General features: G+C 33.3%; 2 protein-coding genes and 1 long non-coding RNA gene across 8 annotated transcripts in view; 2 read left to right on the top strand and 1 right to left on the bottom strand.

Moving 5' to 3' along the window:
• LOC126866857 (carbonic anhydrase 6) overlaps positions 1–16,451 on the bottom strand; it is a 19,942-nt gene extending 3,491 nt beyond the window's left edge. For 2 of the 6 annotated variants that reach the window (XR_007690057.1, XM_050620842.1), the window contains exons 1-4: positions 6,825–6,975; positions 4,520–4,570; positions 3,351–3,506; positions 1,399–1,622 (exon numbers count right to left, since the gene is read on the bottom strand). Coding sequence is in view for 5 of the 6 variants with exons in the window: in XM_050620842.1 (XP_050476799.1) it covers positions 1,399–1,622; positions 3,351–3,506; positions 4,520–4,570; positions 6,825–6,861 (468 nt within the window). In the remaining variant the exon portion in view is untranslated. Of the gene's footprint in view, positions 1–1,398; positions 1,623–3,350; positions 3,507–4,519; positions 4,571–6,824; positions 6,976–14,671; positions 14,725–14,820; positions 15,015–15,226; positions 15,308–15,547; positions 15,876–15,925; positions 16,093–16,184 lie in introns of those variants that run through there. The other 4 variants (XM_050620843.1, XM_050620846.1, XM_050620844.1 and 1 more) reach the window with 4 other exon arrangements.
• On the top strand, positions 3,506–4,167 carry LOC126866873 (uncharacterized). Its single transcript, XR_007690060.1, has 2 exons — positions 3,506–3,645; positions 3,762–4,167. It is a non-coding gene; the product is annotated as an uncharacterized LOC126866873 (long non-coding RNA).
• Positions 8,476–14,678, top strand: LOC126866855 (TWiK family of potassium channels protein 18). The gene has a single exon (XM_050620838.1). It carries the CDS (start codon positions 10,271–10,273, stop codon positions 11,288–11,290), a length of 1,020 nt encoding a protein of 339 aa, XP_050476795.1. The 5' UTR covers positions 8,476–10,270; the 3' UTR covers positions 11,291–14,678.

Raw genomic sequence — 16,451 nt, 5'->3', positions numbered from 1 at the left:
AACCAATTGCTAGTGTTTTGACACAGAAAAATAATCGTCCTATATATTGATGTCTAATTAAAAAATATTGAACATACGAGAACGTTAAAAAAGATTTTCGACGAAAGAATTATGCAATTTATGATTATCACGATTAACATACTTAACGGAGCCTACATTTTAATACCAAACACACGATTTAGAACCCCTCAGATCGATTTACACCTACAACGCTAAACGTAACTGTATAACGAAGATAAGAGGATGTTACTAACTAAGAATAAAAGGAGTAATCGGTGTATGGATGATAGAAGATATCAGCATTCGATCAACGATAAGAAATTTAAAATTGTCAAAGTGGTCAACGCGTGCAATTTTTGTAAACCTGTTGCTAATAATTTTGTAGTCGTGAGAAACATTCAAGAGAACTACGTCTAAATCAACGTAGCGCAAATTGCACTTGTACAATGTTAATCTCCACTTGCAGTCGGTAGGCTATGAATTTAGTTGAGATGATCAATGGGTTGCATCAATGAACCAGATGACCCATCTGGTAAACGTTAACTGCACATGCGAAAATTGCTCGTTTTGAGATAGAACGCAACACATTACTGCCGCATATGCATCATTAATACTCTACGAAGCATTGACCAGAGGGTGTCAGTTATGCATTGAAGATAATGAGCGCTATTTTAAGTTAGCTCCGAAATATACAAATAAAATTCAATAGTAGCTATCAGATTAAGTATACGATATAACGTTTGAGCTTAGATACAAATATTTATTGATATACCGTGAAACAATTTAAAAAGATATTATCTCCAAAATTAAATTCAAAGATTACATGATTTAAATGATATATTTGTATAACTCGTTAAATCTACTTATATATCCCCTATAAACGAGTAGATTACATCACAGAAGACATTAGATCATTCGATAATAACTAATTCTTTTAATGTGTCTTACCTTTGTTCTATTCTAAACTCCCCTTTTCTTGAAAGTGCTTTAATTAAGCTCGATGAATTTGAAAATACTCTACAATACACTCAACAGCAGTATAGGCAGCTCGTGAAAATGTTTCTACAATTACTCCTTAGAAGTTAATGTATGACTTTTTGCCATTATTCAGCAACAGAAACCAAAAACAGATTGCACAGTCGGACTTGTTTTTTTTTTTGTATTTATGGGATGATCAAAAGTAAACGTCTCGAGCATTATAGCATTTTGGTGTTGGTTGAATTGAGACCCACGATGATTCCTTTGAGACATCTGATACTCGTGACGGGTAGAGAACAAGGAATGGAACAAAAACGGCCTTGATCTCTCGATCGAGACTAATTTTGCGACAAACTTTTTTGCAAATATACGTATTAGTGGCAATGTAGAAAATTATTAAAATTGCTCAAATCAACGTACCTCGAATAAGGTAGCAACTACGGCAATGCCATTTTTATGTTGTGATGCCATATTCGCGTTGCCATATTGTTCGTCATAATGAACAAAATGTAATTCTAATGCGTCCCGGATGCCATTTATGGTGTGTTCAGCGGGCCAGTGGAAGTGTAATTGCTCCAAAATATATGTAGATGGAAGATTTGCTCCTTCGAGATGAATTGGTGCACCGTACAATCGAATTTGTACTATAACAAAGGTTAGTAAAATGAATCGTAAATGCAATTACTATCAATCGATACATAATGTTTGTATATACAACATGATCATATAATTTCCAATAACAGATACGGAAAACCTAATATTTCGTTGATTGAGAAAGTTTTTCTTAATCAATTTCAATACTGTTATTCGGTTCTACATTAATTTTGGTAAAATTGCAGACAAATAAAAAATTTTCTAGAAGTTTTACAAATGTTGGGAGTTATATATATGGTTATATATAGTTAATTTATATGCCAGTTTAGAAAACACACGGATCTGTACGACTTCAGAACACGCGCACGTATAACTGAAAGTACGCTTCAGCGTAGTTCGGATAATACAAACGCGCTTACGAACTCGTACAACTGACTCTAAACAAACCCTGGTTCGCATAAACGAAGGGCGGATAGACTCCGCTATAATAATAAAATCGATAAACTAAGCTTACTGAGATCAACGACGAAATATTCACTGATTCTCGTGACAGCTTCTCCTCGGTCAAAAAGATCTCAACTGATGTTCCTCAATCCAACATTCTTGGAGCTCTCCATTTTATTCTCAATACCTATGATATTCCTACACATTTCGACACATATCTCTTCGCTTATGCCGATGACACTCATGCTTCGCTCACGCTATCCTCTGCACAAACGTTTTGGCAGCAGCTGCGCTTCCGCAACGTAGAACCATCTCGATCTCATTTCCGAAGGACCATCGATAACCGAATAAATATGAACTCGCTAAGATTCCAACACACCGTATTCTCCACTAACGCACGCCATTTCAATCGCACAGTTATCACCTTTCAGAACTCTCCAATTTCCACTTCAGACAATATTAAATATCTCGGTGTTTATATCGACACGCGGCTAACTTGAAAACCCCATATCACGTTTCTTCGCAACAGATCGCATACGGTTAACAGGCAGCTCTGGTGGCTAATGGGACGACACTCTAAATTAAACCAAGCGCTTAAGATTCTTATATGTAAAGCCACCATTAAGCCCACTTAAACTTATGCATGCCCCATTTGGGGCTCTGTCTCGGAAACTAACATTGATCAAATAGCCTCAGCTGAAATCCTCGTACTTCGATAGCTAACGAATAGCTTATAACTGGTACAGCCATACGAAATACGGACATACTTATTCAGACAGGTATAAGATATTATACTGGATCTGCCAGTTGAACGCTTCATACGATATCTAAACCACCTAAGTCCTGACGCGATTCAGACCATCTCGCACATATTCAACAAAAGACTCAAACCTAATCATCCGTTAGACATAATAGACAGAGAAACTCATTTTAAACCCTTCTTGCTACTCGCTTACGTAACCTTCGTATTGACTGCAACGATACAACCCGTACTAGAAGGAAATACGAGACATAATGTGTACAATTGTCATTGTAAAAGTTCAAGCAACAACTCACAACAATAACTGACACTCTGACTTGTCTATAAAAGGGGAAACTCTGACAGGAGGGATACCGCCTCATTACTTCGCTCGCTTTCGCTGCTCTCCCTAGCATCACTTTGGCCAATTCTTTTATTTTATTGCTTATAACTCAGGAAGGAACTCTTGGACACAATTTCATCGTCTCTCGTCCCATTTTGCCTTATACAGTCAAGCCTCGAAATTTCTCTTGCTAATTATTCAACATTTAAATGTAACGTAAAAAAGGTTTGCTTACTTTTTTTCTTTACCTACCGGAATGTCCATTGTTCGTGATTTTGCCGTTGAATCCAGTATTGTATCTTATGAATTTAAGTGGACCAAGATCAGTTTTAACGATATCTTCGGTAGCAATATTTATCGGCGATTGTCTCTTTCCAGTCGTGCACAGGCCTGGCCAATGTTCCGGGCCTAAACAGATGAAAACATAATACCATGAAGCCTTTATCAGAAACAATAACATACCAGTTATATTTACTAAAATAGGCGATGGAATAAACATGACGGAATAAACATTACTTCAATCTGATAGAATGTTATTTGTATATACGTATGTATCTAGGTGCAATATTTATTTAGTATGACCATTGAATTGCTTCAAAACCGAAAAACTTCGATCGAATTAATTCATTGCTTGTCCTGATTACATTATTTTTGTATGTACAGTGTACAGATTGCAAGAAGAGGACAATTGATGAGATGGATACAATGACGCAAAAAGTATAAGTGTTATATTCTCTGATTTACTGATGCTTTCTTATCTGTAAATAATTTTATGTATTGAACAGAATGATCCAATAATTCTGCATACATATACAGGATGTATCACTTTAATCACTTTAATCGATCAACACAAGTATTTCATAAACTATACATTATACGAAAAAGGGTTTCAAATAAAATTTGTTTTGTTTCAAAGGGAGCTGAAGGTGTTTTCAGGATCTCAAGGTAACCTTTGTTTTTTAAATGGAACTATACTTGTTTTCACGTGGTGAAAATTGAATTGAATCGAGTTGTATGGTAACACCGTTCGAAGCAGCTGTCAATTTTTTATAAAAAAAAAAAAAGGTATTAAGATATCAGTTTAAAAGACATTTCAGCCTTAATTTCATCATATAAAGATAAAAGAACAGTGTTATCTTTTCTTATCTTTAATACGATAAGTTTTACAAGATTAAATATCTTTTAAATTCATCAATTTTCGACCCAAGAACCTTCATGTTCTTTTGCAGAAAATTAAACAATGCATACAAAACGATGCATACAAAAACGTATAGTTCTACTGAAAAAAACAAAGGTCGTCTTGAGATCTCGAATGCCATCGTAAGATGTTCCCTCTAAACAACGTAAGTTTTATTCCAAACACTTTTTCAATTAACATACAGTATAGGACATATCTGCGGACATTATCTAAAAATAATTACCATGATCACCCGAATATGACCAGTCATCAGACGCAGTTACTTCGTATAAACCTGAAACAAGAGAAACTTTTCAGTTAAAGATTTGAGTCCAGTGCGATCTCCTCTACATGAAACTCTAAAAAAACGTCTTCGTTATGACTCGAGTAGACAAATCGACAATTAATCAAATAAAATATTATAACATTTAACATATAATATATAGCATTCGTGTGTGTTAATTTGTATACATTTCGAATAAAAAATGCTAACACATACATAGATAATCATGCAAAAATTTGGTTGCTAACTTCAGTTTAAGTTATAGATTTCGATATTCGATATTTATATCGATTATAGATTCGATAACTAATACTGTAATTCTGCAAACACTATTATATTTCTATCAAAATTGTTTAAATCGCAGAAGCATAACATCTTCCTATGTGTTGTACAATAAAATAGGAAAATAATCTTGAATGGAACACTTGTTTTTGCGATGTCCTGTGCAGTGCGAATCGTATACGATTACAATTATAGGATTTCATCGATACGTAAATGAAAGTCCGGAAACCAATGATTGAGAACATGAGGCGAATTATTAACGTACTACATCCTACTGTACATCGAACTGTACGAAGAAGGGTAGTCAGCGCATTACAACTATCACACGAGACATGTTACACTAACGTAACACTAACATTTCATTGACACTATGACTAAAAGTTTTCTTCTGATAAGCAATGTTGTATGTATGTGTATACTGACTCATTAAACTATCTATTAGATTTATTAATATAACGAACAGCTGACTGTTTACGTACTTGAAGTAATCGGACAGTAAGCTGCATTCGTATCTTTAAATGATTACGGAAATACCAAAGTTCCGGATAATACTGCAATCCAGTAAACCGATTATAATATAGATTATAAATTAGAACAAAGGAAGTAGTAATAAGTTATAGCAAACGTTTTGTAACTAACTGTAGTTTATGTTCTATAAGGAAGAATGTCTCTTGCAACAAGTTACAACACACTGAAGATAAAACTGCACACGTACGAATCACTATGCAAAACACTGAATAAGAATAGTTAATAAATTCAACCGAAATGTATAAAGCAGACTGCGGATGTTTTTGCAAATTTATATTTTTATGTATAATATTTTTTTACATACTATAAATATCTGTTTTCCCCACTAAATATTATAACAGATATCGTACTTTGTATATTTCATGTGTTTCTGTATATTACGTGCATTTCATGCATTTTGGTATTTTTCTTATAAACGCAGAAAAATCTGCAATCTACATATAAGTTAATGTGTATGGATCATTATAATCATTACCATTATACATTACCATTTTGTTAGCAAATAAATAATCCAAAGGTACGCAAGTTTTAATAGAAATTCTCAAGAATAAAAACACATACTTCTGTTTTTCAGGTATATACACAGTCCTCCTAATGTGTCTCCTGTGAAATATGTTCGTCTATCCGCGTTGGGAGTTCATCACCCAATATATTCGATAAGTAATGCGTGCGGCAGGAAATAAAATTAACCTCATTGACCGTTGACTAAACAGAACATCAGAGAAATAAATGTGCTTTCCCATTAATGAGATATCAGGGTGGAAAACAGCACCGAAAATTCTGAGAAAACTTGAACGATGGTTTCGTACGTCCTAAATTGACACTCAATCGACCCTCAAAGGAATGTCGCTGCTTTTAAATTGGCGCTTTTACATACGGCTGATGAAGAATTCAAATGAATTCTAATGAGTATAACGTAAGCTTCCGGTTATTAAAGTTCCGTTGCACTGTTTTTATCAATTTTTGCTGATTGCTGTCGAGTCTCTTTTATAAATCGCAAACACATAATAGCGCCGACACAATCACAGTTTAAGCTTATACGATGACATTTTTACTTATTTGCCGGACATAAAAGTTTCATTGGATTATCATTCTTCATCGACTACTTAATTATTATACAATACTTGACAAATATTATCTTCACGTTATTGTACAAACTATTCTTTTATTCGATTCGATTTCACACAGACTTGACTTAATGAATAAAATAGATTTTCTCCCTTTTATAAAAAGCTCGTGCACCTTAACTATTTTTGGCATTTCTTCTTTTGTTCCTATATACGATAAATTTGCAATTTAAATCACGATTAAATCAGATTTTATATTATAACACTTTTTATTAAATTTTTATATTGTAAAAATATGATGTCAAAACCAAATACGCTGCAGAAAAAAGGTAATTTCCTCTAATGTGAAATGAGGCTTTGTTTTAGTTAGTAAGCGATTCTTCTCTTACCTATGAGAGTTGTAAAAATTATGTACAAGTTGTTCATCGCAAAAATGATATTTAGAACTGTCAGAAGTTGCGATTACTCGATGACACGAACGTGACAGCGATGAGCCTACAACTGATGTACACGACGTTAATCTAGCTAGATAGCCCCGAGATTACACGAGGCCCTACTACCTATATGACATTTACTTTCTGCATTGTACTAAACATTGTGATTGCCCTGTGTGCGCACGCTAATTAACCTCTATTTGTATAAAAAATAAATGGCAACCAATTAAAAATTTTACTACAAGCTGCTTGTCACTTTTATCCTTCCATAAATTATACACGTAATACATGGCACTCGTTTAAAATTATTCAAGTTGGAGACAATTAAATGTAGGGATTAAAATATCATTAACACTCGTGGGTTTCAAAAAATAGAACACATGAACTGTAACGATGCTTCTTGTACTTTGCTATTTCTTATTTGCAATCATACTTTACTTTTCAACTGGAAGCAATCACGAAACAACTTCATTTAAATTCCTGTGAATGAGAGAATGCTTTGGTCCGGTGGAACACGAGCAACTTGAGGCCGCTTATTTTCAAAGTGGTGTAAGCCCAGCTTCCGTTGAAATATCGAAGTGTTTGGCTTTCCATCGATTGAAGAATCCTGATAAGGTCTACTTAATTTGTTCGCGCCTCTCTCTCTGTTTAAGTAGATGTAAGTTCATTATACAAATGGCTTTTTTGAAAATTAATTAGACCAATATCATTTTTCAGGGTCGTAAATGGACGTACACCGCCTTCAAAATTCACTAATTTGTGAAACTGTGAATTGTACGATTCGTTAAATTTTAATTATTTGGAATTTATGTTTAATACATCGATCCACATTTGTTTAATTGTGTAAATCTCTGTACGTTACTTAAATATAAATAGAATAAAACTAAATGAATAAAAATTACTATAATATTATTATATTGGCTCGCAGTGAGCGTACGTGTATCACTATCTGATTCTAATGTTAGTGCAAGGTTATCTATCGAGGAATTGAATCTACCGAGGATTCAAGATATCAACAATATGTAATACTTTCTTCAATCTTAGATTTACACTTCGATACGATCCGATATAAATGCACAACTACTGATTATTCAATAATACTCTAAATGTAATAATAACCACACTTAATTATAACAAATTAATTTGATTATAATAATAACGATTTAATAAATATAGCAATAATTTACGAATACATTGAGTATAACGAATCGCATTTAATTAAGCAACTTGTTCCTATGTGTTCACATGTGTTTCAGAGTAAATGCAAACAGAAACTTTGACAACATTACTGAATGTTTTATATATATTTCGTATCCTTTGTAGAGAATGATCTTCATTTCACTAATAATAAATATACTTTTTGTTAAAACTGAGTCCCTTCACGAATAATCCTCAAATAACAATATAACTGCAGTTACCTTGTTGTTATAATCGTACTTCGTTAAAACTGGTATCAATTTACCTGAACGGTGGAGAAATGCCAGCAAAAATATCAAATATTTGATATTCATTTTAAACGTATATATATATATATATACATATACACAACAGAATTGTCGTTTTTGTTGAACGATACAACTTAGACAACAATTTCCGCTCTACTGACCTTCTTCAAAAATTTCTTAGCTACGTCGAGATTTTCGACCACGGAGATTGCACGAGCAACTACTGAATTAGTAGACTATGCTTGTACTATACGTACATGCGTTGGTGCAGATATAAATACAAAGGTCGTATGCATATATTTCAATGATTTTGTTACATTCTGCGATAACGATGCTTTAATACATTTATTATAATTGACATTATACGTATATGTACAACCATAAATTAATATTCTAATAAATTATTAATTCTTTTGTAAAAAAAAATATATGTACTTCTGCATATGTCACTTTAATATATGCATTGGGATAAATACGTACCAATTATTAAAAAAAGAGCTGAATTATTAAAGAAGAGTATAATATGACACGATAAAATAACAATGTAATATAGTAACTAAGAGCACATTCCAAGAATATAATATAGTTTATAGTAAAATTAGGAATAAGAATGGAACAATCTCCTCGTATGGGACTAAAGTACAAGTACTGAACACGATTTCTATCGCCAAAACGAGATTAATTATAAATAAAAAAATTAATTAATTAATTATACCAAATATAACGTCCGCTGTCGTCCACTATATACGTCCACTATTCCACTATCAATCTGTTAGATTACATTCATAGTTCAGGTCAAGATAACGAAATTCAAAATACAGGGTGCATCATAGTATGTGAGACATACTTCAGGAGTGGAAAAGAGGTTTCAACATTATGAAAAAATTTCATATGAACATGTATTCTATTTGTTTTAAAGTTATAGCCATTTTTGTGTTTCGATAGTCCAACTGCTTACCTCCGCGATTTCCTCATAAATGAATAGGTCGTGCAGATCTACTGTCTGGCCTGTTCGTTCTCCTCATTTAAATCCATTAGATTTTTATTTCTAGGGTTACTTGAAAACAATCGTGCATCCGACCCATTGCCAGTGTTAAAGTACTTCGTGCACGTATACAACAAGATTGCCGATACACTCAACAAATGCCTGGAATTTTTGAAAGATTGCAAGATTCTTCGATACGACAACTGCAAGTTTGCATGTAGATTGAAAATGGCCATTTCGAGCACTTTCTATGAAAGTAAGCAATTGCGGATTATCGAAACATTAAATTGAACTTTGAAACAAGATCAAACCTTTTTCATCATTTCTCTGCCTATTGTCCATTTCCGAAGTGCGTTTCACATATTATGATACACCCTGTACACGTATATTTCACATGCGATAGAACTTTCTGGCCAAATAGATGAAGAGGGAAATATGTTTCGACTATTTCAATAACACGAAAGAATTTTTCTATCGTATTTTTATGTATTTATATTTATTATTTATTTAGTATTTATTATTATATCATATTTTTCTATCATAAATACATAAAAATCCGCAGTCTACTAATTTATGAATATTGTGGATTAGATTCTTAAGTAGCTTATCGTAATGGATTCTATCCATCTAGTTCGGTTTATCTATCACCAGTTATTTCGTCTACTTTTCATGTAACTGTCAGCGCTAGCCCGATTCGATACCTGAATACCGAATACTTACTACTGTTTTGTCGAAGAAAGTTGAAAATATCTCCGAGCGCGCATGTACATAGCGTTGTAAATAAAGGGGATAAAGCCCAGTGGGAAGAGAGCGAGACGGTCACAGAAGTAGAGGATAGAAAGAAAGATGAAGCGGCGTGGTCGGACAGAAATAGAAAAGCAGCACGAAAATCATTTAGTCGTGGCCAGCGTGTATCTAATCCCCCCAGTTTCGGGCATTGTTTCTCTATCTTAATTCGGTGTGCAAATAAAATGACGCGCGTCCCGATAAGATCTTCCTTGAAAAGTCGAGATTCCAGTTCGTCGATGACCGATCCGGATCTCAGGGAACGAATAAAGGATTATTGCCGAAAATTTGTCGCCTTCATGTGCACTCAGGTTGGCGTCGGTGGACTGGTGGTTGGTTACGCCATAATAGGTGCTTTCGGTTTTATGATGATAGAGTCTCAGAGCCAAATCCCATCGACAATCTGCATTCGAGAACTAATCAGGAAACAATTCGCCGAAGAGCTGTGGCTCAGTACTGCCAGCAATCGGACTATAAATATCTTCGATAAAACGACATTTCACACGGTGTCTAACCGAATTTTGCGTCGTTACCAAGACAACTTCACCGGTGACTACAGGAAAGAGAACTGTAGTGGCTTAACGGCAACTGATCTGTGGTCCTTTCCAGCAGCCATGATGTTCTGCCTTTCTGTGTTCACGATGATCGGTTATGGGACTCTGGTGCCTCAAACTCCCTGGGGAAAGGCGGTTACTGTTATTTACGCCGTGTTAGGAATTCCTCTTTACGTTCTGTATTTCCTTAACATGGGTAAGGTATTAGCGCAAACGTTCCGCTCGCTGTACACGTGGCTGCACGAGTGCACCGGCAAACGAAAGCCTGGCCAGAGGATCACGGTGCCGTCGACAGCGTGCCTCTGGGTAATCTTCGGATACGTGTTAAGTGGTTCGATAATGTTCGCCGAATGGGAAGGCTGGGATTATTTGGATAGCGCTTATTTTTGCGTAACGTCGCTGTGCAAAATTGGAATGGGCGATCTCGTGCCTGGGTGGACACACGGCGATCTAACCGCTGATAGCCAAACCAAATTGATAATAAATTTTGTTTACTTGTTGCTCGGTATGGGACTGATCGCTATGTGTTATGACTTGATGAAAGAGGATGTTTACGTGAAAGCTCGAGAAATGAAAGAACAGTTCCTGGAGATTGTTGATGCCACTCATTACCAGCTCGAAATGTGCTGCAAATCAGAAGTACTGAATTAATTCTAATCAACGCTTTCGTCGTTCGACGATTAAGCACGAATGTCTTTCAGAAAGGTAATTCTAACGAGACGTATATTTAGATATAGGTATGTTGTAAAATTCTACATACGTGTATTAAATATAAACTAAAGATTCATATATCGGACGTAAATTTATAAGATTTTGGATTAAAACGTTCATTTTTCTTTCTTTATTTAATTCTCGTCGCGTTAAAAAATCGAACAATATTGGCAGGAGCAATAATGTTATTTTGTAACAAATATAAATTACGAGTTTTAGAAATTAACATAATTGTAATATGTAAATTTAGTTTATTTTAACATTTATAAGCAGTCTTACAACTTTACCCGAACTTTTGTCAATTCCCCTTTTTATACTTGTACGTGATGATATTAATAATAATCGAAACCGTCTGTTCCATCTAGATCTCTTTTTATCTGTAAATATAATTCCAGTTCTTTTTCCACTGTACACATCGTTTTACAAAATCTGATCGATACTCCTTATGTCTTATTATCAACGCAGGCTTCTGTTTCAATTCTAATTAATCGATATTCTTACAAGTTTGGAGGGTACGACAGATACTTCTAGGATTCCTGAAACACGAAAGCGTCAAGACTATAATCTCTAGGATGAGTTTCAATTCTACTTTTGTGAGCAATTTACATAATATGATACACGAGCTTGGTAGTACACAAAATTGGAATAAACTCAGTACTTTAAATATTCTCTATTATTGTCAATGACTGTCTTCCATCTTGCAGGCAGTGTAGCAGTAGAAAAATAGCTTTAATACAATAAAGTCTTCGATGTATGTATTTTCGTGCATCACCGGGTGTGTTTAAATGTTGATCAGTAAAATGGTGTTGTAACGATCTAAACAAACAATAATATCATTTGGTGCTACGTGTGCAGAGTATGTGCAAAGTAAAAATGTGCAATTCAAGCTGAAAATTAGAGATATATGGAAATGATAAAACACACACAGATACACACATATAAAAGTATAGATGTATATGATAATTATAAAATTTGTAGCCTTCTCACAAAACGACTAAAATCTACATTAGATTCTAAATCATTTCTTTAATAAATGTTTCTATTATATTAAGACTGGACAGTTCTACCTATTTACTTACTTACAATTACTCAATCTAATAATTCTTGAAATAAAAGGAGTTTTTCATAAAATGATTGTGTTTTATAAAAAAAGAAAAAGATATATTACAGAAAGAAAATCAAATCAAAACTAATTGTTTACCATGAATTGCAAGAACAAACAATGTAGTGTAAGTGCTTATATAAATTATGTACGAGTATGATTAGCGCCCGATCTGTACCACTAGATGCCATCATACAAACATTTCACATGTTACCTCCTTTATCAAATAAACAGTAGTAATTGAAACGCTGATAGAATAATATGTGTCCCTGTGCTGTACAATTAATAAAACTTTGCAAATCTTACAATAGTACAATAATATAAATAAAGTTCACGTCTAATTAAAATTTAGAAGGATTAATAAAGAGGCATCAAATCAGTGGTCCCGTAGGTCACGAATTATTACATATCCGATAAACACATGCGCTTCTACTAACAAATCTAGTAGCAAACAATTTATATCCATCCCAATGATCTGATTAACTAGGACATTCAATAATCTACGAACAAATATACAATGGAGTCCCAATTATCCGACGTGATGTAGACCGGACCTACTCGGACAATACGGAAAAGTCTGTTATTGTTCATAAATCGTATAATAAAATCATAGGAAATATTTTCATAATATAATATTGTATATGTATTTAGGTGTTATTCACCGTTTAATCGGTGAAAGTTTGATCAATTGCTTTCGCAATACCTGACCATTTACACTTTTGTACTCTTCATGTTAAGAATCCGAAAAAATTAAAGTTATGGTAAAGTTCAAGGCACTTTGGACAATACAGGACATCGGTTAAACCGGAAGGACTTGATAAACCGAGACTCCACTGTACGTAACTTTAGACCCTCAGACTATCAATATATATATCGTCAATATTTCAAGGTTCTGAATTAAAGAAATCAATGCGAATTGTCAATACAATACTGCTAGTGTTATACAGTGATGTTGAGAACCCTGAAATATTGACGATATTAGTGATTGTCCGGGGACAGCCTTAGGCATGAACTACTGGCGAATATGCCTACAAGCTCTTATTCTAATTCGTTATGTCAATTTGCCGGATGTTCTCATGAGGAAACCGTAAATTATCCCAAGGAAAATAAAAAGAAAACGATAAACTCTTGTTGAGCGCGCTTCTTTTTTCATTTGCTCGGGCCTGATTCGTCCGAAGATTTCTTAAAAGAATACTCCATATGACATTATACATAATATATAATATACAAATATAACTAATCACAAGCGTACGCAAAATTTTATCTGCGCGCTGTGATTAACGATTATATATAAAGAATCACTGTAAGCAGAGCCTATTACAATTCGCCATACAATTCAATTCTTTAGTCTTTGCTTATCAGAAGTTCTAAAAGTTCTTTAACTGGTATGAATATAATACGATTCCTCCCGTTGTAAAAGCCTTATATTCTCGAATATAAATTTACTTAGGAAACCGAAGTCATTATAATTCTACAAATCATTTAACTCACACAACAAGTTTATTTAAAGATTTCAACCTCCTATCGAAATTGGCGCAACATTTTCAATAAAGAAGAAGAGTAAGGGAAAAAGGACAAGGAATATCACAAAATACTTACATATTTCGATCTCAGTTATTTATCAAGTATTTTCAAAAACCAAAACTAACATTCGAACGATCAACATAACATGTCACTAATACAGCATGTATGTATGCTATACTAATATAGCAGTGCGATGAATGTGACGTTGGATTGTGTGTGCATACCTGCTTTAAAACTTATGATATGCAAACATATTACTGAATTACACCTATCATTATTAGATAATTTCCAATAAACAACTCAAAGTGAAGATTTATTACTGGATTTATTTTAAAATACAGAACAAAGATTCAATAACATTCCCTATATCCGAAACATACTTAAGTTCTCTACTGTTGGTTCTACTGTTCCAACAAAATACTCTAAGATTTTACGGACTCACTGGGAGCTCCGAAAACGTGAGACATTCTTAATGTGAATGGTGTGCACTAATAGCACGATGACCTGTTTGTTAGTGGCATACTTGTGACTAGTTCCGCCATCGCGAAAGGGTTAAAAAAGATATATCAAAAACAAAGCAATGCAAATAGTTAATCTTTATTATATATGTATTTATATATCGTTTCTAAAATTTGTATACTTTTTTGTATGATATTTGATTATTAACCTATTTGTCTATTAATCAATGATATTACCTGTCATTGTTAAAGGGTGTCGATACTGACGTGATTGGTCTCCCCTATACTCGCTATAATTAAAAATAAGCAAATATAACATTATTCTATTTGACATATGTATAAAGAGATGATATAATCTGATGTCAATAATGACAGTACTACACCACCTGCAGCTTTTTCTCTTATATCCACACGTGTTATGTGCTCCAGACTGTTTTTATGTTTCAACAGTTTGCTCTTTTCAGCTGTTCACCGCATCTTTGGAGCCGTGTTGCAAATTTTGGATTATTCAGCCAACCATCAGGGAATTTCTTTCTTCTAAACTTCCTTGCAGGAGGGAAAAGCATACTACTACTACTGCCTATTCATAAAATATTCATTATTAGTTCATTTTAAATATTATAGCAATGCATTTTGCAAAGATTAAAAACAATAAAAAAATAAATAAATATTAAAAGGGAAAATTATATTCAATTTGTAATTCTATAATTTAGGAAGTACTTGTATATTAAAAAAATTATTCCTGTTTTAATCTAAACTCATATAGGAGTATTAAACATGTGTCTTGCTTACTGGATTCACTCTCATTAGACTTTTTAATTTTCTTAGTAACTGTACTAGAACCAGGTACAGCAAGCATACTGTTAGTACTGCCTACATGTAAAATATTCATTATTAGTTAATTTCCAATATGACTTAATTTTTCTTAATATTATAACAATATATTTCCAAAAATTTCCAAAGAATTAATATCAAAAGAAGAAACTAATGCACACATTCAATATATCCATATTAAAATACTTGTATTCTTCAATAAATGATTATTTTTTAAATTATACTGAAGCAAAATATTAGATATTTAGGCTTTGGTTTAGGGGACATAAAGTTATTGACTTTTTTAAATATATTATGATAGTTCTCGATGCGTAGAATCCAAAAAAGCGAGTCTTAACATTAGAAATCTAACAGTTCAAGAATTATGCATATGTATAGTTGTGCGTTTCTAACGTATTTTACATGTTACTTTGACGCCATGTCTGCCTCTATCCATGAGTCGTCTAATGAATAGAATAGCTAGCTATGCACAAATATATATGAATATAGAAATAACAAAATAGGAATAGGCTTTCTTTGAATACTTTGATACCACTTGCAAATTGTTTTGCAATATGGTAAACAGTTGTGCAAAACTCTTTTCAAACATATTCATAAGCTCTTGACATTACAAACAAGGTATTAACTCTCAGTTCTGATAATAATATAATTTCATACCTTTAGACAGTAGTGCACTTGGTCGAAGTCACTTTGTACCATGTAATAAATAGAAGGCATCTTCTGCAAAATGTGCTGAACAAATTCTTATTTCAGTTTTAACTGATTCCGCCTCCAGTTCTAGTATATTTAACCAAAACGATTTTAATTGTTCATTCTTTGAAAATCTATTAAAAAATTAGTTAAATGTATAATTTTGTATCATTTGACAATACAATATATATAATCATTATATATGCAAGGAGAATATTTTTCTTACCGATGATACAAGACATTATTCTTTTCTTTTTTTTTTCCTTTTTTTTTTGTCCTAAAACAGGATGACTTCGCGTACTGTTTCTACAATTGTTTACTATGCACTGTGCGGCATTTCTCACAATACATCTTGGTCTTCCTCGTAACAACTAATCACCCTCTTTTTGTCCCTACTGCTAACTTGACTCGCTTTTACTTCATGATAATAAGATTACGATAATAAGATTACAAACTACACCAATTCACCAATGCGGCCCCAAATAACCACGTT

This window comes from Bombus huntii, chromosome 6 (genome assembly GCF_024542735.1).
Source record: "Bombus huntii isolate Logan2020A chromosome 6, iyBomHunt1.1, whole genome shotgun sequence".
NCBI lineage: Eukaryota > Metazoa > Arthropoda > Insecta > Hymenoptera > Apidae > Bombus > Bombus huntii.
This window is presented reverse-complemented; position numbering and strand designations above follow the sequence as displayed.